We start from the raw sequence: 22,279 nt of genomic DNA on the forward strand, positions 1-22,279 counted from the left end.
TTACTCAGAAAAATCTTGGCAAGAAAATTTATCATGATAAGCTACAAAATGTTATTTTTTAAGAAAAAATATTTGTTGCCCCTCTCGATTTCAAACCTCTTATCAAGACTCAAAAGGCCAGTTGACCCAATCTGACATCGTGGATTTTTTTTCAAATATAAAAACAATTTTCAAAAGTTGATTTTTTATTATTATAAGCCACTGATTCTTAACCTGACCTGCAGGTGTACAATGATGTATGGGTCCCGTACATTCGACTGATTACCACGCGACACTCAGTCAGGACCCCCAAAACGCATTGTAGCTACAATGCGTGTTGCGGGGGGGGGGGACATATAACCTGCCCCTGCCATAAACCCCACCCCACTTTACTGTAGCTGACCTAAAGTAAAGTGGGGTGGCAACAAAGCGTTATCTTTTTTTTAAAAACCTAGTCTGAGCCCTATTTATTTACCTGATTATAACCCTGGTCTGACTGACCACATTTGTTCCAAATCTGACCCATATTGAGAGATTTATTATCTAGATCCGATAATAAGAACTGGGTTTAGTTTGGAACTAGATCAAAACTCAACCCACTAAAAGTGTTTGCTCAGTTGAAGTGAGAAAAAAATGCCCATGTCCATTCGAAAATAGACCATTCTCTATGTAAGTTGAAACAAACTGGCCAGAATCAAGGGCATGAAAATGAGAATTTTTTTCAAAGAAAAGGTATAGTTTGCATATGACCAACATAGGAGGTATGACCCCAACGGGTGCTCCGTATGATTGGTCGGAGTTGTCAGTGCACTTTCCCTTTTGGTGGGACGTTGCAGGTTCAAAACCCAATGGTATGTTTGAATAACTGGTGAGGGTTTGCCTAACCCCAGCTTGCCTTTCAAAAAAAAAACCATAGTAGGTATGATTGAAAATTGTATAGATACAAAAGTTTATTTAGGAAAAAATTCTCCACATCCTAGACATAAATTTTGCCACTATGTCGAGAATAACACATCAGGTTGGAAAAAAATCTTACAGAAAGCATGACTTATCAGAACCTAACATTTCAGTTATTACATTTAACTGACTACTTTATTAACATATGCTTCAAAGACTTGGATCCTAAACTCAATGACTTGATCTTAGTTTAGTGAAAAAAAGTGACTAAAATTCTATGTTTAAGTTGTTGATTAGTCTCTCTTTCTCTCTCCATGCTCAAATTGTTCTACACGGTAAAAGAAACCTTCATCCCAAGGGTGGGGTCCTAGCCTCGTAGTTTTACACCATTGGCATGATGACTGTAGGTATGGCAGGCTGAGCCAGTGTGACCATGTCTTCATGTCAGGTGTATTTTTTTTGAGTTATAAATTAAAAAAAAAATTTGCACACTAGTCATATCCTGGATGAAGCTGATAAATTTGCATATTTATGCTGGGCATGAAACCTTATTAAAGTTAGCACACTTGGATATTAAAGAAGAAGACAAGGTCATGAATAAATGAAAAAATCAATAGTCAAAGAGTGGTAATGACAAGGAACAATTAAGAAAACCTAATTAGAGGATGTTTTCATGAGAAGAGTAGATCTAATGATTAGACCGATTATACTTAACAAAGAATACAGAAAATCGCCCTATGGCATGAAGCAGTGAAAGTCATTGCATTAATGACAAAAATTGATTTTTCATGCCAACTACCTTGTTAAGTACTTGGCCCAGACCCATTGGGGGCTCCGCTTGTTTGGTAGGAGCTGTTAGTGCACGTCACCATGTGTTTGGACGTTGCAAGTTCAAAACCCAATGGTATGTTGTGTAACTAGTGGGGAGTCTGCCAAACCCCAGCTTTCCTTACAAAAAAGAAAAAGTACTCAACCTAGTCATTGGATTTGCTTCTATACACATGTTAAAATGTTGAAATGGTAACAATGTTGTCGTTACAGGTTGAATAACAGCTGCAACACTCTGGACAAATAAACTCAAATCGTCATTTGATTCTGTCATCTAAGATACTGCAAAAAAATATAGAGATTCAACTGAGATTGTGTTACTGTTATGTAACTATGCTGATTTTGTGGAGTGAAGATGCTGATATCATGGGGTTGACATTCTTGAGCTGATATTCTTGCCGATTTGGTGAGCTGATATCGTGGAGCTAATATTCTCGTATATATTTTCAGTTGTATTTTTATCTTCTTCTATTTTATCATCAGAAATTATATATAAGTGTATTTTTTGTTGTACATTGGGTGAAAAAGATCAAATAAAATATTCTGAAAAACTTTCTTCATATGAAGGCTATTGTTCTTCTTCCTTTTATTTTTTTATGTTTATCCTGGTATCAGAGCTCACTTCAACCAAAATATCACATACAACAATATGATTCTCGCTGTTCAAAATTCTGTAACATCTAACAATGAAGGTAACACTTCAAGTCCTTTCTTTATTCATCATTCGAACAACCCCTGAAGCATCACTTGTTACTCAACAGCTCGATGGTGAAAATTATGCTACATGGAGTAGGCTATGTTAATAGCCCTTAGTGCCAAAAATAAACATGGCTTCATAGATGGATCTGTCTGTAAGCCTAATTCTGATTCATACAATTATGCTTTATGGATATGATGCAATCATATGGTCCTTTTATGGCTTTTAAATTCTTTGACTCGTGAGCTTGCAAGTAGTGTGATATATGCTACTACTACAAAAGAAGTTTGGGACAATCTTAAAGATCGTTTTCCCCAAAGCTTGGCACCACGTAGTTATCAAATTCAGTATGTGATTTCTCGCCTTCAGCAAGAAACCGATTCAGTTGTTATCTATTTTACAAAACTCAAAGCTATGTGGGATGAGCTGAATTCATATTGTTCCATGCCTGCTTGTAACTGTGGAGTCATGAGAGAAATAGTATCTCAACAACAAAGAGAAAGAGTTATTCTGTTTCTTATGGGACTGAACGATTCCTACAACAATATAAGAGGTCAAATTCTTCTTATGGACCCTTTACCGTCCATCTTTAAATCCTATTCACTGGTGCTCCAGGAAGAAAAGCAAAGAGAGGCGAGAATAGGACCTACTTCAAGTTCGGATCGAGTGACTCTTGCTGCAAATTATCAGGTCTCTAGTAACTTTTGGTTTCCTAAAGAAAGATCTGTTCGCAACAATTATAAAACTCTATGCTCCTATTGTCACAAGCCGGGTCATGTGAAAGAGAAATGCTATCGTCTCCATGGATTTCAAAATAAAAATAGATGTTTCTCACAAAAGGCATATGCTCCTACAACAAATTCAGTTCAAGATTCATCTATTGATCAATCAGCTAAGGCATCAAACGACAAAAGAGATATAACTCCCATTGTTGGCATTCCTTCATTTACTCTTGAAGAATACAATTAGATAATGGCTCTCATCATACATGCATCTCCTACTGCCAATACCGCAAGTTTGTCCCATAACTCACCTAGTTCTCAATGGGTCTTAGACTCTGGAGCTAGTGAGCACATGGTAAAGTCTGTTTTTTCTTTGTCAAATATTTTGTCCAAAGCAAGTTTACCTGTTCGATTACCAACTGAAAATTTATCGCCTGTTACTCATATTGGATCAGCCAAAGTAGATACAAATCTTATACTTAATCGTGTTCTTTGTATACTTTCCTTCCAATTCAATTTAATTTCTTTTAGCAAAATGACCAAGGACCTAAATTGTTCAATAACTTTTTCCCAACTTCTTGTGTCATTCAGGATATTGCTACAATGACAACGATTGGAGCGGGTGAAGAACACAATGGCTTATACTGTTTGAAAGTTCAACCTGACATTCCCACCAGCCTCGTCACTCATCAGAATCAAGAAATTTGGCACTATCGCTTTGGCCATCTGTCCGATGAAAGAATGAGACTTTTATGTGATTATGATTCAAACATTTCCATGAATAACAAAGATTTATGTGAAATTTGTCCTCGTGCTAAACAAACTCGAGTTCCTTTTCCTTTGAGTGAAATTTCAAGTAAAACCCGTTTTGAACTTGTCCATAGTGATATATGGGGAATTTATTCTCAAACTTCTCTAATAGGAGCACGTTATTTCCTTACTATTGTTGATGATTCTTCCAGGTATGCATGAGTATTTTTAATGAGACATAAGTTTGAAACTCGATTTCTATTACAATTTTTTTTTCTTTTATTGATACTCAATATTAGTAAAAAATCATAAACATTAGAACCGATAATGGATCTGAATATTTTTTCATTGAAATGCAAAATTTTTTTATCAATCATGGGGTAGTTCATCAACATAGTTGTGTTGGTACTTTACAACAAAATAGAGTTGTGAAACGAAAACATAGACACCTCCTTGAAGTTGCTAGAGCCTTACGCTTCTAAGCTAACTTACCGTTAAAATTTTGGGGTGAGTGTGTACTAACTGCTGCATATTTAATAAATCGGACCCCTACACTCAAGTTAAAAGGAAAAACTCCTTTTGAATGTTTAAACAAAAAATAACCATCTTATCTTCATCTTAAGGTTTTTGGTTGCCTATGTTTTGCCACCAACTATAATCAACACAAAACCAAATTTGACTCTCATGCTAGAAAATGCGTATTTTTTGGATATGCTTATGGTCAGAAGGCATATAAAGTATATAATTTGGAAAAACAAGAATTCTTCACGAGTTGTGATGTTATATTTCATGAAAATGTTTCTCCATTTCAAAATTTACATGAGTCTCATTCGGATCCTATCTTGCCTATTGTGTCAAATGAAACTGAGGATGCTCTAAATCCTTTGGAGCCTTGCGAAAATCAAGCCTTGAACTCTGATGACCAACACCATATTCTGAATCAAAACCAAGATTCAGAACCACAAGAAACACAACCTCAAGAATCAATTTTGGATACCCCATCAAACACCATCGATTCCCCTCAACTTACACGAAAATCTAAAAGAATCAGAAAACCGTCAGTGTTGTTAAAAGACTTTTATTGTGGAGCCATACGTTCTTCATTTCAACCAACGTCTACATCAAAGCAAGGTACAAGGTATCCCTTATCAAATTTTGTTTCATTTGAAAAATTCTCTCTATCTCATACATTTTTTCTTGTATCAATCTCTCATGAGTCTGAACCTACTTCATATAATCAAGCCATCCTAAGCTCTCATTGGCGAGAAGCCATGCAATCAGAACTTCAAGCTCTTGAAGCAAATGACACATGGACTATAACTCAATTGCCTAAAGATGCTAAGGTTATTGAAAATAAGTGGGTCTTCAAAATCAAATATAGGTCAGATGGATCTATTGAAAGATATAAATCTCGATTAGTCATTAAGGGCTATGCTCAAGAGGAAGGTATAGACTACCATGAAACCTTCACTACCGTAGCAAAATTGACCATTGTTCGATGTCTTCTATCTATAGCTGCAACAAAGAATTGGGTTCTTGAACAAATGGACGTCCACAATGCATTTCTGCATGAAGATCTTCATGAAGATGTCTACATGACCTTGCGGGAGAGATACCAAAAACAGGGGGAGAACTTGGTATGTAAATTACAAAAATCTCTTTATGGTCTCAAACAGGCTACTAGAAATTGGTTTGAAAATTTTTCAAAGGCGCTTTTCAAGTTTGGATTTCAACAATCTACAACTGACTATTCCTTGTTTACTTGTCAAAAGAACAGCCACTTCATAGCACTTCTAGCATATGTAGATGATTTGATATTGGCAAGTGATAGTGCAACATAAATCAATCATGTCAAAAATTACTTGCATAAGCAATTTCACATGGACTTGAAAAACCTGATTTTTTTTCTTGGCATTAAAGTTGCTCGATCAAGGAATGGAATATACTTATCGCAAAGAAAATATGCTCTGAAAATCCTTGATGAAACATGCCTCACAACTGCAAAACCAGTTCATACTCCAATAGAGCAACACTTTCATCATCAAATCAATGAAGGAGATCCTCTTGTCGACCCATCTACATATCGTCGGCTTATTTGACGTCTAATCTATCTCACTGTAACACGTCCTGATATCTCATTTGCTGTCAATATATTAAGCAGATATATGCAAGCTCCACATGAACATCATTTGAAGGCAGCACTAAGAGTTGTTCGGTATTTAAAGGGCAATCCAGGTCAAGGGATTTTTATGTCCTCTTCATCCTCACTCCAACTAAGGGCATTTTGTGATGCAGACGGGGCTGTGTGTCCAGACACAAGGAAATCGATAACTGGTTATTGTATCTTCTTGGGTTCAAACTTAATTGCATGGAAAACAAAAAAGAAGAACACGATCTCATGCTCTTCAGCTGAGGCGGAATACCGCTCCATGGCAAATACAACATGTGAGCTTGCTTGGCTGCGTTATCACTTGATAAACTTATCAATTCAACATTTACTTTCAGCTGAGCTAAACTGGGATAATCAAGCAACCTTACATATTGCTGCAAATCCTATTTTTCATGAGCAAACAAAAAACATATAGACATCGACTGTCATATGGTTCACAACGGAATTCTTCAAGGAAGAATTAAACTGCATACGTGCATACTAGTTGTCAGTTAGCTGACATATTTACAAAGCCCTTGGAAAAAGATAGATTTCTGCAAATGATTGCCAATCTGGGCATACGAGATCTGTATGCTCCAGATTGAGGAGGAGTGTTAAAATGGCAACAATGTTGCCGTTACAAGTTGAATAACAGCTGCAACACTCTGGATAAACGAACTCAAATCGCCATTTGATTCTGTCATCTAAGATACTGCAGAAAATGTGAAGATTGTATATAAGTGTATTTTTGGTTGTACATTGGGTGAAAAAGATCAAATAAAATATTCTGAAAAAATTTGTTCATATGATGGCTACTGTTCTTCTTCTTTTTATTATTTAATGTTTATCACATGCAGGCAAAAGTGTGATCTCTTTTCTAAACTTTTTTTGACAGGGAAAGCTGGGGTTAGGCAGACCCCTACCAGTTATAGAACCATATACCATTGGGGTCCGAACTTGCAACGTCCCAACACAGGGTGACGTGCAATAACTGCTCCTGCCAGACAAGCGGAGCCTCCGTTGGTGATCTCTTTCTACACTTATCATCAAAAGACATGTTAAGCTATTAGGGTATGGTTGCAACTTGCATCACACGACAAACGACATGCAGGGTGGCAGGCGTGGAGGCACGTTGGGACTAGGGTGGGCATGTGCCCACCCTGACCTGAAAAACCCCAACAGAGAGGTTTAGGCCTGGGTGACCAATGCTCACTCTGGCCCGAAAAGTGTGCCACCCTGACCTGAAAAGCCCAAACAGGGAGGTTTAGGCCTGGGTGAGCAGTGCCCACCCTGGCCCAAAAAGTGTGCACACCTCTTATTCAGAAAATGCCCGAAACTGTGCTGTAGAAAGCAGCACTTGAAAAACAAGTGACTTTCTTTTTTTTTTTATTGAGAGAAAAAATTTATTATTAAAAAAGAAAAAACAACTGATCATTTGTTTCCTCATCTTTATAACAAAATGGTACCTATTAGGACAAAGCAAACCAAATATTTCCTAATAATATTTTTCAATGGAGAGAATGGAAAAGGATTTCCCAACTCCTTTCGCTGGCTTCGGCAATCACAAGCGTCCAAGCCCAGAATGGCTGACTGTAAAAAAAAAAAGGTTTCCCTTTAGAATAGTTTAGAATCATAATTTAGAGAAAAGGTAGAAAAATCTTGACTAAAACTCAAAAATGATAAAGACCAGCAAAGACCATATGTTTAAAAAGAAAATACATCACCGCTTAAAATGTCCCGAATCTTTGAACTTATGCTAGTACTTTACCTGTGCAAACTAAAGCACAACCACCAAATATCATGTCATTTTTTATGTAAATGTTTTAGACTTCTAATCAGACCTTCTTTGTCACCTGGGTTTAGTACGGGTTGGGTTCAGGTCAAACCCGGCTTATTGACACCCTTACTTGTGCCCACCCTAATTTAGATTCCTGGCTCGGTTCGGGGGCAATGCAGTGTTGTGCTACCTTTGATATGCACCGACAACATGCATTGGACAGGACGTGTTGAATCCTGTGTGGTGTGTTTTCAACGTTGCCATGTGGGACGTGGCCTGGTGAGTTCAGAACAAACGGCGCGTGTCCTATCGATGCTGCATTTGTCCTGCAATGCAAACAGAGTTTTATGCTCCAGGACAGCGACCGTAAGGACAGCAGGTGTAGCCAGCACGGCTATGTCTCTGATCTTGGAACCGTTTCTCCAAGTAAAAATAAAAATAAAAAAACAGCCTAAGCTAACTCGTGAAGAACAAACATTTCAAAATTTCTGAACATGAAAACAGAAGCCCTTGATGTCACTCCCAGCCACGTTCACCCCTTATGTGCATAAGAAAATCGGTTATATCAACTAACAGTCACGAGATCATAGGTGGTCAATTTTATCAACTTTAGCCAAAGTGAAAATTTTCTATATATTTCTGGATATTTTTAAACTGTTAGGTTATCATAGGAATCTGAAAGTTTTTCAGAGTTGGTATTACGAGTTGGCACTTTCATTTCCTTTAAATAAATTGCCTGTCATTCTCCAAAGGATTATGGATCAATCTTGTTCTATATTAATCAAAACTTATATAAATCATTCATGATAGACCATCTTGGTTTTATTTGAAGTCAAGCTACTTGCACCAACTGCCAATTCAATTGCTAGTTATAACTAGCAATTGTTGCAAAAGAGATATATCGGGTATTAATTCCCAATTTCAAACCTTAATTAATAATTAACAATCAACACCTTGAAATAACATTTGCAGTTTGGTGGTGCTTTGTATGGACCATCTCAGAGCCTCAAGCATGTTGATGAGCAAGCTGGTCAACAATTAGCATGACTGTCCCTTGGGGAAATTCTGGTCCCCAAAAGTTGCATCTACGTTGCACCTATGCATGTTCAGCTCCACATTGGATCACATAGGACAAACCAACTAGATTAATATTGATAATTTTTTTTTTCCTTTTTTTCAAACATAGAAAAAAAAAATAGAAGATTTCCTTAATAGATGGCTCGACTGCACACTTTTGAAGTCTGATTTATGTGCATGATTTCCTTAAAAAAAAATAAAAGATTTATGTGCATGACAAATTAAATGAAGGAATACACTTCCAAAGAATGGCAAGTCATAGAAACACTTTATGTTTCTTATTACAAATAAGGAGCAATACCTCAAACAGTAGAGGGTACGAGATTATTGGCATCCACGAGTTCCTTTTTTTTAAGAATCTAATCAACCCTTGTGCTGAAGATGAAGCAGACCATGATTACGTGAAGAAGAAGAGGAAGAAAAAGAAGAAGGCTCCCTATGTGTGCTGATCGACCCTTCACTAGTTTCACAAACTTTCTCATCCTTCTTTATTTTCTCTTCAATCTTGTTGACCTCCTCCATGGATAACACAACAGTTTCCTCGCCATGGTGGCCAGGTACTACAGCCTCCTGGATCCTGAAGTGCTCCTCCAAGCTAATTATCTCCGACTTCTCCACCTTCTTCTTCCTCTTTTTAATGAAGCAGCAGAGAGCAAGAGACAGGAATGCAAGGAAGAAGAGCCCTCCCAACGACACAAACACCACTATTATGACAGTGGAATTGTGTGCAGGAGTAGGTGAAGGTGGTGGTGGTGAGAGGAAATGAGATGGTGGTGGGAAGGCATGAGATGGTGGTGGGGGTGGTGGAAAGGCATGAGTTGGTAGTGGTGGGAGGAAATGAGATGGTGGTGGTGGAAAAACATGACTTGGTGGTGGTGGTGCTTTTGATGCGGGTGAGTATGGAGGTGGTTGAGTGTAGCCATGAGGTAGTGGTACCTGTGGAGGTGGAAAAAGAGGAGTTAGTGGTGGAGAGAAAGTGGGGAAATGGTAAGGTTGGAAGAGAGCCATGGTGAAGAAGGAATGAGTATTTCAGTGTGATGAGAGAAGCATCTGCAAGGAGGGGATATTTATACATGGATTCTACTAGAATATTTGTTTGAGGTTTGAATCTTGACTCACATGGCAAGATTTTGATGGGGGTGTCATTGGTTGCATTGTAATGCACTTCTTAGGGTTTTTAACTGTTTGCTTAGGGGCCTGGGCAAGTAATAACAAGTAAAAGAATACAAAATCATAACTTTGTTATCGATAGGCAATTAAATACATTAAGCAGTTGGTATTTGGTCTTACAAACAAAGATTCCAAAAAACTACAAGATGATTCTCACTCGTTTGAATTAAAGCTTCTGCGGACATCAGGGAGCAATCAAAATATTGACTTGTATGATATGCCAAAACACAAGTGTCTTGTGTTTTTCCAATCTGTCCATTCCATGACGGCACATCTTTGTTAATGATGACATCAGTGCTTTTTGGTGGGCCCCACTGTTTGCACTAAGATGAAGCTCTCAAATATGAGTCCATGTACTAAGATTAGGGTTGTCAATGGGTCGGGTTTGGTTCGGATTCAGATGGAACCAGATTTAGACCAGATTAGTAGGTATCGTATCAGGTCTGGATCCGAGTCTAATCCAGTCTATCATAAGAGAAATCATACCTAAACCCGATAAGAACTACATGAACCAGATCCGGACCATACCCAGTAAAATAATATTCTTTTATCATTTTTACATTAAAAAAATGTCGATATTAATCAAAAGTCAGGTCGGGCCCAGGTTTGATATAAAATTTCACAAACTGTACTCAGGTTCATGTATTAATCGGGCCTTTGGATGCAGACCCGGGTATTAATCAGGTCTTCTTATTTGTCACCATACTCGACCCTAATTTGGTCTGGGTCAGGTCCGAGTAAACTCAACCTGTTGACACCCCAAACTAAGATGAAGCAACTTTGTCATGTGAACGTGAGAGTAATTCCTATGACACAATGATTCATGGACTTAAGACATGGGATTCGGGTTCGACTCAAAAGTTTAATTTTTTTTTCAAAAAATGGGACAGGAGGATATATTTTTAAAAATTTTAATAAATAAAAAACTATTTTTTGAATATTTTAGCATTAGAAATAACTTTTTATTAAAATAAAATTAAAAAGTAATAAAAATTGTTCAAAATACTAAAATAAGGACTGTACGTGTCAGTCTCAGAATCCGTGTGTCTGTGTGTCACCCGGGACACAGCCAAAATGGCGTGTCCCTGTGACATAGAGTAATTCCTGTTCATGTTAGATCCGAGTGGCATAAATTGAGTCATTTGGTCGACCACATGATCTATACCTCATACAGGATGAGCCCATAAGACCCAGGTCAAGCTGCATGGTTTTCTGTGGAGCTGGGAGAATGTCAACAATACACACACTATAAGAGGTTGAGATGTGCCCACAAGAGCCCTGTTTCCCTAGCTAGTGAGTTTATTTAAGATGTATTTTGGATCCCTGATGCACTAAGAAAGTAGCAAGGGATTTTAACTGTTTGGAAGTGCGCCACGTGGTAGGGTGTTAATATCTTCCAAATACAGCCATCTGATATAGAGAACAATGTGTTCCTTAGGTCCCCTTTTTTGTTAGGTCTCGCTAGGCCCCTTCAAAAATTATAGTTTTAAGTATTTTTTCTCACGTTTCTATAGGTTTTCTTTAGTGGAAACCAACTTTTGGATCTCCGGAATATGACATGTATATAGGTTTTTTTAGTGATCCAAAATCAATGGCTATGAAGGTACCCGTTTTTTTTAGCCCAAAAAAAATATGGTTTTTCATCGAAAAACATGATCCAAGAGTCGATTCCCACTAAATCGAGCATGCTAAACACATCTAACGGTATGTGAACTGAACATATTTGGCCGCATTTCTCATTTTGCCCCATAGATTTTAAGTGTTTTATGATAGATCTGAACCGTTAAATGTGCTTAGCATGCTCGATTTAGTGGGAAGAGACTCTTGGTATATATATATATATATATATAAGAGAGAGAACTGAATATATTAGGCCTCATTTCTCGTTCTGCATGCTTTGTTCAGGTTTTAAGTGTTTTATGATAGATATGAACCGTTAGATGTGTTTAGCATGCTCAATTTAGTGGGAATCGACTTTTGGAGTATATATATATATATATATATATATATATATATATATATATATATATATATATATATATATGTGTGTGTGTGTGTGTGTGTGTGAGAATTGAACATATTAGGTCACATTTCTCATTCTGCCCTATAGGTTTTAAGTGTTTTATGATAGATATGGATCGTTAGATGTATTTAGCATGCTCGATTTAGTGGGAATCGACTCTTAGATCATGTTTTTTTGATAAAAAAAAAATATGTTTTTCTTAGCAAAAAAAACTAGTACCTTCAATACCATTCATTTTGGATCACCAAAAAAACTTGCATATAGGTCAGATTTTGGTGATCCAAAAGTCGGTTCTTACTGATCATGCATAATTTATGTATTTTATTCATACTATTCTATGCATAATTCATCAAAAAATTGCATTAAAAACTTATTCTTATCAATATTTTTGAGAAACTGCTTTGAAACACAAAATAAAGATAAAATCACATTTTTAACATTTCCTTACATTTTTCAGTATTTTGTTTAGTTTAGAACTTTTTAATTGGTAGTTTAATTAGTTTAGGAATTGTTATTTAATATTCTAGTTGGTTTAGAAGTTATTTTTATGAAACACGTTTTTAGATAAGAGAAGTTTTTAAAATTTTTGAAATTTAGTTGGACTTTTTAAAAATTTTAGTTTTGACCTAATGTTTTCAATATAAAAAGTAATTTTTCAACCATAGGTAGGGATGGCAGTGGACCGGGGCGGGGGACAAGGTCTCCACCCCTGCCCCATTTCAAAATCCGAACCTCCATCCCCGCACGAGAATGGATTTTAACCTCCACCCCGCCTCCATCCCTGTTTCATGTCCTCCATCCCCGGTTCAAACGGGGGTGAGGCGGGACGGGGCCCAGTTTCCCCTTAATTTATAGTCATCCCTTAAAGGATTGGGGACGGGGTGGGCGGGGCTAGGCGAGGATTGGGAGGGGGACGGGGAAAAGCGTAAGTCCATCCCCGCCTCCATCCCCGCACGGGGATAGATTTTAACCTTTTCATTCCCACCTCCATCCCCGTTTCATGCCCTTCATCCCCGGTCCAAACGAGGCGAGGCAGGGCGGGGCCCCGTTGTCCTCCGATCCACTACCATCCCTAGCCATAGGGTGTGTCTCCCTCTTGAGAAAAACGTATACCTCTTCCTTCCTCCATCTCTTCTCTTCCTCTTCCTCGTTCTCAACCGGTTTTTCTTATTCTCTTCCTCTTTCTCCCTAGTTCTCGTCTTGCTTTTAATCTCTTTTGGCATCGATTCTTCTTGTTCCCATCATCGAAGGCACGTGCAACTTTGAGAAAAGATTGTTTCTTCTTCTCAACCCCTCCATCGAAGGCGAATCATGATGGTTGCTTCTTCTCCCCTGTCTCTTTATAGTTTATTATTTAGATTAGTTTTTTTTATTATTTATTTCGTAGAATACATGAATAGTATTTCATCATTGCATATAGAATAGTTTAATCGTTGTATATAGTTTAGATGAATTTTGTTTATATATAGTGCAAAAGAAAAATAATATAATAATAAAATAGATTAATTTAGTTTTAGCTGATTTTCTCGATTTTTGTGCCCAATCATATTATTTTAAGTGGATCGATACATGTAGTTAAATGTTTTCTCTTATTCATGTTATATTTCATTTAGTTTAGGTTTGAAATTAATTTAGAATATGTTCTTTATTTTCAGTATTCATTAGATTAATTATTTAGATTAAAATAAAATAGTTGATTAGGGTTTTTGCAATCTTTTTAGATCTTTTTAATTTGTATCAATTAGATCTTATTCCTTTTTTGTCTATTTTTAGTATTAGGTTAGTTTATTCAGTATTTAATTTATTTTATTGATTATTTTAATTGTATGGATTAGTTTTTATTCAATTAATAGTAGAATAGATTAATCGGTAAAATAAATTGTTAATTTTTTAAATTTTTTTATTTCAGTTGAGTAGCTTAGTTTTATTTTTCTATAAATTATTGGTAGTTAATGTTAATTTAATCCCAAAATTGTTAATTTCAATGCTTAGTTAGATATTTAATAGTTATTTATTAATTATTATTTTAATTAAATCATTAATTGTTATTTTTTTAACATTTTTTTAATGCTACTTGTCATCCTGAAAAGTACCCATTGACAAACGCTTCAATGTTTTTTTTTTTTTTTGAGAAACCGATTCACCCATTGAACCGATTTTAACAACATTGAATGGAACTACAGTGACACCCAATTGTGAAATAGTAAGTACGGGCCGTGAAATGGAATTGTACCACCAAAATAATCTTGATATACAGTGGGGAACTATGGTGACAAGACAACCAATTGTGTAATAATCAGTAATGTACGGGCAACCACGTGGCCCCCACACAAGATTGCGTCCTGGATACGCGTCTATATAGCTCGCGCAAAATAAGGTAACATGTCAGGAAGCAACATGAGGTTGAAATAAAATAATAATAAAAAAAAAACAACACTGTTTGGAAGCCAGTGAAGGGCTTAATTTACTCTTAAGAATTCACGGTAGCCTTAATTTTTCTCGTGGCCAATAGAACACCTTTTGTTTAATAGAAGTCATTGCTACTAATTAATGCATACACATACCAAGCTCCTCATAAATCCCGTTTGTCTATCCGCACAACCTTATCCCCTTGTAATATTATTTCAGAGACATAGTGACAAATATCGTGAGATTTATGAAAATCTCGCGATAATATCGTGAAAATTTGCCTAAAAGTTTAAAACGGCAATTTCTAGCAAGATTTATGAAAAAACATAAATGTCATGATTTAAACACGATATTTATGTTTTAAACAGCTATTTATCATGAAAAACCCTGTATTTTTATTTTTAAGTAATTTTTATTAATATTTTCTTATAAACAATATTTTTTAATTTAATTTTTTATTACCAAGATTTTGCCGTTTTTAACGTTTGTCACTATGTTTCAGATTCCCCCACAAGTGTGGGCCTTCCCTTCCCTTCTTAACCACCATCCAAGGCAGAATTTAAAAGTACTTTTATTTTCACAAACACATGGGGGAAAACAACATGGTCCATTAAAAGAGTAGCCCCTTTATTTCTTCCTTTTTATTACGAATCGGATTCATCCAACCAAAAGAGGAGATGCATGTAATTGTTCCGAATGCAATAACTTTAAAAAACATTAATATTCCTCTTAGCAAAAAAATTACAAATAGCAACGAGCTGTTCTTGTGCGGCCATTGATATATAAATTTCTGATACCATGAAACCGATACTCATGATACAAATTTAGCGGAGAGAAGGGGTAAAAAGAGGGAAGACCACCCAAAAAAATAGACGATAACCAAATGCACGTTCATAGACTACTAAGACCAGAGGTATTTACAGTTACGAACAGCAGTGGCTCAACTTCTTCACCTGCTGCTTCCCATTCTCCATCTCATTTTTCGGAGGAATAACGTGCCACACCGGTTTGGCACCGTCGCTTCCTAGCGAGCTTTCTTCGCGTGCAGGTGCAGCGAGTTGGTGCTGAGCCCGGCACAACCGTTTTCCTTACAAGCTTCTGACTGCTTAAGATATGGTGCTGCACTTGATGCCCTGCACAAAATGAAGCATGAACTAAGGCTCCCATTGTTGAAGGAAGAGAGGAGGAAAAGAGAAGATAATCCCACATGCCATTACAGCAACAAAATGGTTTCAAGAATTCACAAGTTTAATGTAAAATTCAAAAAAAAAATAGAACCCTATTTTCATAGGAATTTCGAGATGCAGAACCGATATTTTCATAGGCTAACTGGTATTTCTCACATCTTTATCGAAAAAAAAAGAACAGAGAATAGCCATGAATTAATACAAATTAACCATTTTTTTTTTATCATCTCAATATCACCTACTATAACATGAAACAATGTACAGATAACAACTTGCCAATTACCTCTCCTTGCGTTTCTCCAAGAACCGAGCCAGCGAGGCCTTCCGTGCTTGAGGTATGGCTCCTGATACAAAAGAGGCATTGTTAACATCATAACAGACTTTAGCAAATGACTCGGTCCACAGGTCGCCGGAGTTACATGCCAACACAAACAGGCCAATGTTTGTTCCAGTCACTGAAATTAGTGATTAATGTTCATAGGATCTTTAGACATGGGTTCAAACAATGGTAATTCTAAACAAAAAAGACTCACATTCTCCTTGCCTGTTACTGCTTTTAAATCGGGGAGAACTGAAAACAAAAATCACGAGAGGGAAAAACAATAACCTGCTGGAACCAGACTTGAAGCAGTTGCCCAAGTTATATTTGAAGGCTCTTGTTGGGTGTTGTGAGCTAAAGGGATCATGGTTTTACTTGTAGATCCACTAGCAGATTGAGCACCCGATGGCTGCAACTGTGAAGTTCCGGAAACAGGGCTAGGAAGCCCGGAACAAGTTGATGCCACTGTGTTTCCACGAAACCCATCGTGAACAGCTTCAGCCACACACGGCACTTGGACCTTAGGATTCTGAGGATTCCCAGGTGTAGAAGAACCATTTCCAGCCAAGAACATGATCGCCTGAGCCTGCAGTTAATTGGGTAGTTACCGATTATAAATCAGCCTAAGCAAACCATAAATTTTACTCATATTTATCATAGAATGCCACTTGTTACGGCGAGAAGCTAAAGTAAACAAGAAATTAGAATTTACAACAATCATGGAAAAGGGCTAAAAATTAGCAAAACATCAAGCAAACAGATCGCTGCATCAGCTCAACTCAACCTGATAGAAAGGTTTTAGTCCAACTCTGCCAAAATTGGAACACTTCTTTTACTATAATCTTTCTATGAAGAACTACATAATGCAATACTGATAGCTGATCTTTTTAGAAAATCTAAGGATCAAGGTTGAAAAAGCAACATAACCTCACCAAATTGCACTGAACTGAGACAACAGATGACACGACAACAATGCAAATCCAGCCTATGCTAATCCATTATTCCGTATGTCAACAAAATCGGAGGTTCTAAGATGAATTGGAGGAAATTACCTTCTCCAAAGGAACATCGTCAAATACATTGACTGAGCCTGCATAAAATATTGTCAATTGTGCAGTTGCTGGAGTAGGCTTTGCTGAGACACCATGGACACTCCTGAGGAAAGGAAATTGTAATTAGCATGGGCTCTTGATGTGTATACATGATAAAAAGGAATCACACATGGACTTCCACCATTACCTAGAAGTAAAAGGTGCACCAACAGAACCAACGACCGGCAAGACAGAGTGATGAGTAGTGACAGGTATCCCGCCAAAGGGCTTTACCGATGCAAGACTGTTGGAAGATGTGTTTTCAGATACACCACGGAGATTACAATAAGGACTGGTCATTGAAGCTGAAACGGAGTGGTTTGGCCTTAATTCCGGTGAATGCTGATAAGAGGCTCCCTGACCAATAGCTTGGACAGGATAAGTAGCACAAGGCAGCCCAAAATGGCTCCCCTCCAGTGTGAAGCTTTTCTGAAATTAAAAAGATTTACAATAAAAAGCCTAAGTTAGATCGCACATAAAGCTTAGAAAATATGATCCAACTAAGGAATAGGATTCTATTTGAGACTGGTTAGTCCCCAAACCTACCTGAATGGCCAGGGACCCAGGAGAAGCATGCTTGCTCCAACCTACAACCCAGGGCCCAAAGTTGAGACAAGGAGGATTGCCAAGTCCAACTCTGTTTATCAGGCCGCCAAAACAGATTCTATGCAAAAAATTCTTGTATTTATTACATGACGGACCTTAGTTGCAGTTGAAGCTCTATGATGAGCATCAAATGCATCTGCAGTTGAAATGGGTTGGAACCTGGATGAAGCAAGTAGATCATATACATATTTCTTAGGCCTGTCCTCCTGAACACCACCCTTAATTGACATGAACTGTTGTAACGGTGGTCTGTTCAAGAAAGGCCACTGAAGTCCAGAGCTCCCCATGAATGCTGCAAGAGAAAAATAAAAAACGGAAGGCATAAATCAAATTCAACTGCAACTAAATCAACATTATTTTCAGTCGATCATTCCCTTACCCGCCTATTAAGTCTTTTTCCGATAAAAACCCGCCAATTCAAATTTGCATGCGTTTTAAACAATGGCATAGGAATAAGTTGTATACAGGTGAAACATTCCCTATAATCCTGGATGTAGCTAACAAGTTAAGCCCAAGTAATACAAGATCCAGAGCTCTCTGGATGCACAGTTCGTGACAATGGATTTTAACCTTGCTGATCACAAAATTGCAATTGATCATCATGAAAGATAAAGGCAAGAAGAAGCAGACCACGATCTGGTTCTAAATTAGTCAAGAGCAAATAAAAGTACAAACCCATAATCGAAAACAGCAGAACACAGAAGTCCTTCAAAAGGGTAAGAAAAAGAAAATCTAGCTTCACATGTTAGCAAAACAAACCATATAACCCTTCAAGAGTGTTCGTGGTCGATAAAACAGATATATATCTTCCACCTCAAAGAAGAAAAAATCCAGGAAACTAAGAAAACACAAATTATGCAACTCCGATGTTGACAAACCAATCAACGAAAACCTAGGAGAAAACTATTTAAATCCATGAAAAAGATCCAAAACCATCCAGAAACTCGCAGAGAAGTATAAAAAAGAGCAGTAGAGAGAGAAAGAAAAAACACCTACAAATCCGTTACTGAGAACACTATAAGATTCATTCCAACAAGGACCAATTGATGAGTGAAATCCAAAACTAACTTCAAAATATAAAAAATTGCGTACAGATGATGAAAATTTCAGAATACCCACAAGACCAACCCCATAAAACTTCATACGGTCGCATGTATTTACAAGCAAAATCCAAAACCCAGCAATCAGATACACCGAAACAAGCAAAAACAGTGACAATCACCAAACCCACAAAACGTATCCAAGGAAAACTCCGCACACACGGGATCATGTAATTGCTGAACAGAATCCGAAACCCAACTCCAATAAAACTCGAAAATAACCAAAAATAACAAAAAAGAATACCGAACGCCCACAAAGCCTACTAATAGAAACCCCAGCAAACATATACAAAACCCAAATCCCACAAAACCTATTAATAGAAACTTCAGGTCCTCGGCAAAGATATACAAAACCCAAATCCCGTGCTCCCAGCTTCCAAAACTCTCGAAAAAACAAACAACCGCCCAGAAAGAGAGGGAGTGAAGAAGAAGCAGAAAATATCGAAAAGAAAATTAGCACCCACTAGAGGGAGAAGAAGAAGAAGAAATCGAAAAGTAAATGAGCGCCCACCAGGGAGATTGAGAGAGAGAAGAAGAAGAAGAAATCGACAAGAAAGTTAGCACCCACCAGAGAGAGAGAAGCAGAAAATATCGAAAAGAAAATTAGCACCCACCAGAGCGAGAGAGAGGGAGAAGAAAAGAAATCGAAAAGTAAATTAGCACGAGAGAGAAAGGAAGAAGAAGAAGAAGAAGAAGAAGGAAGAAATCGACAACAAAATTAGCGGCCACCAGAGAGAGAGAGAGAGAGGAAACCGAAAAGAAAATTAACACCCACCAGAGAGAGAGAGTACTCACGGGAGTCCTTGGAGCGACCTTGGACCGAGTCGTTCACCATGAATTTGCAGAGATCCCTCTCCTCCTCCTCCTCCTCCTCCTCCTCCTCCTCCTCCTCCTTCACCACCACCACCGCCGCCGCCGACTCCCTTCTCGCCTCCTTCACCCCAAGGAAATCCCTGTCCATACCCCTTTACCACCCTCCTCCTCCTCTCCCCCTCCCAAAATAAAAAATAAAAATAAAAACTATAAAAAAATAAAACCCCACCAAAAAGAAAAACAACAACAACAAAAAAAAACAGGCCTCGTTACCGTCCTCGCCAAAAGCAACGTTGTCGTCGGCCACCAGCCCACTCTTCTCCTCCCTTTAACTGAATGCCCCGACGAACCAGGGCCGTCCGATCGGGATCTCTGCGACGAGCATTGGAGCCACCGACCGAATCGGTCACCTTCCCGTCAACGCCATGTCACTAACTTTCTCCCACATTCCCCCAAAAACAGTCTTGTTTCCAACACATTCAACCCTACCTCGCGGGGCCCGCCACGTCACCCTCGTGGGCTCCACTCGTGTCGGCGAACAGTTAAGGGTCAATTCTCGCACGTGGCCTATCGCCAGAACTCCAAAAGCTGCCATTTCTATCAGGTGTACCTTTTCTTTTTCTTTAACTTATTTGACCACAATGCCCTGACCTCAAGTGTAGAATAAAGGGCGATAAAATAATTTCGACGCACGACGAGGGCAAGGTTTTCGGCCATGTGATAAAGATCCGTGGACACGAGGACGCTTAACGCGAGTTGGACTCGCAAGTTCGAAGATTTTTCAAAAAATAAAATAGGACACGATAACACTAGTTTTTTAAATTATTTTTTTAATTTAATAATAATGCATTTTTATTGAAAATTTTATTATTTTAAAGAGATAAAATAAAATATATTAAAATGTTAAAATATTATGGATACGTGCCGACATGACCACGCTTTTAAATAACGTACTCGTTTACAATTGGTTAATAGGTCATATCTTATTGATTCCAACTTTTTTTTGTCGATATGCTAACTCAAACTTAGCTCGAGCTCAGTTCGTCCTACACAAAACTGGCCAAGCTTGAAAATCTCATGTTCCGTTACAAGCCAGATCATGCCAACTCTGAATTTAAATTTGAAATGAGTGCATGGATTCGAATCTGGGTGAGAAGTAGTAAATTTTTTTTTTTTATATAAATAAACTTTTTAGAAGCCAAGAAGACCCCCGAGTGGCGCCCTACGACCACTCTGCCTTACATCCATGGAAGACTGATCATGAGGTGCACCATCGTCCTCATCAAAAGCCACGAGGTTAAATTCGTAATTTCGTTAAAAACTGCCTTCCCAAGTGAAACCGCTGTCCGAGAAACCGAATAAAGGTGATGGTGGTTGACAACTGGCAATGGGTGCACCAAGAAACGTGCATGTGAACAATCAACGTGGGAATCGGCCAATCGGGGCATCAGAACGACATGCCAGCACGTGTCTACACCTGAACGGCGATCCAGAGGTGGACATAATTACGGCATCTTACCACCGTCCATCTGATCACGTGGATTTTACCTCTCCCATTATCATTGCTGGCACGTGATTTTCGGATATTTCAAATCACCATTATTTTGATGACCAAACTACCCTTACCACGTGCAGAAGCCCAACTGCGAACCGGCTCGGGTAGACTAAACCAAGACAAAACGTGCTATTTTAGTTTTTTTAAAGTCCTGCTTTTTACAGCGAAAGGTCATTTTTTATGCAGCGAGGCTGCATGTTTAGCATGCAGCTCTGTTGCTGATAGACCATTGTTTTTTTTTTTGAAAGTTAGTGTTAGGCATACAACTAGATTCGAACTTGCAACGTCGCAACACAAGGTGATGTGCACTAACTACTCGGCCCCCATTGGTTCCATTAATTTCAACTTTGCTCAATATGAACACCACACTCATCTCCAAAAATGCCAAGATGGGTGACCGTAAAGCAGATGATGCTGCATATACTTTTACAATCTTAACATTTTGTTCTTTTTTTGGGAGTTCATTTGTTAGCATATTTTACAACTTGGAAAAGAACAGTGATTTGGGTGTGATATGACCGACCCATGTTTTGGTCCACAGTTAGTCAATATTTCTTTTTTTTTTGAAAGGCAAGCTCCCACCAGTTATTATTCAGAGTACCATTGGGTTTTGAACCTGCAACATCCCACCACATGGAGACATGCACCGACAGCTCCTGCTAACCACGCGCAGCCCCGTTGGCAACATAGTTATAGTCTAGCTTGGGCTGAGCTCTGGACGGGCCCTTTAAGCCCAAATCAATTAATGTGTCGGGCATGCAAGGCTTTGTGTAAACTACGCAGGAGCGCGGCCAGACTTGATTCACACCTGGGCTGCAAAATCCAGCCTGAGCCCGAACCAATATGGGCCGGGTATCGACTTGGGCACCTTGCCCCATGGCCACCCTTAATGGTAATGGGTGGGATTTGGCCTCAAAGAGGCCCTTAACTAATCTACCTTACCTCTATTATGGAAGAATACTAAGGTAAGATTTGCAGCTCTACTATAATGAGAAGCTAGGGTTGGACATGCAAGACCAACAAGTACAGACATTGTGCTATCTGGTCAGTGCATAAGTCCCCTTATGCAATAAAAAAAGGCTAACTAAAAGTTTGAAACAATATCAGTATATAAATATTGTGTATATGCA

At 38.1% G+C, this 22,279-nt stretch overlaps 2 protein-coding genes across 2 annotated transcripts; both read right to left on the reverse strand.

Annotated features, from left to right (window-relative positions):
* Nucleotides 1–450: 450 nt before the first annotated feature.
* On the reverse strand, nucleotides 451–9,884 carry LOC149816134 (protein TRACHEARY ELEMENT DIFFERENTIATION-RELATED 6-like). The gene is made up of 3 exons (XM_089988049.1): nucleotides 9,351–9,884; nucleotides 2,975–2,997; nucleotides 451–496 (listed from the first exon to the last, which is right to left on the reverse strand). Exons 1-3 carry the CDS (start codon nucleotides 9,882–9,884, stop codon nucleotides 451–453), a joined length of 603 nt encoding a protein of 200 aa, XP_089844175.1.
* Nucleotides 9,885–15,186: 5,302 nt separating this feature from the next.
* On the reverse strand, nucleotides 15,187–19,778 carry LOC149816135 (protein TIFY 6B-like). The gene is made up of 7 exons (XM_089987094.1): nucleotides 19,577–19,778; nucleotides 17,777–17,973; nucleotides 17,224–17,504; nucleotides 17,037–17,139; nucleotides 16,273–16,570; nucleotides 15,949–16,009; nucleotides 15,187–15,611 (listed from the first exon to the last, which is right to left on the reverse strand). The coding sequence occupies exons 1-7, from the start codon at nucleotides 19,740–19,742 to the stop codon at nucleotides 15,503–15,505; spliced, it is 1,215 nt and encodes a 404-aa protein (XP_089843220.1). The 5' UTR covers nucleotides 19,743–19,778; the 3' UTR covers nucleotides 15,187–15,502.
* Nucleotides 19,779–22,279: the final 2,501 nt, after the last annotated feature.

Source organism: Nuphar pumila, chromosome 14 (assembly GCF_984573655.1).
Source record: "Nuphar pumila chromosome 14, dmNupPumi1.hap1.1, whole genome shotgun sequence".
NCBI lineage: Eukaryota > Viridiplantae > Streptophyta > Magnoliopsida > Nymphaeales > Nymphaeaceae > Nuphar > Nuphar pumila.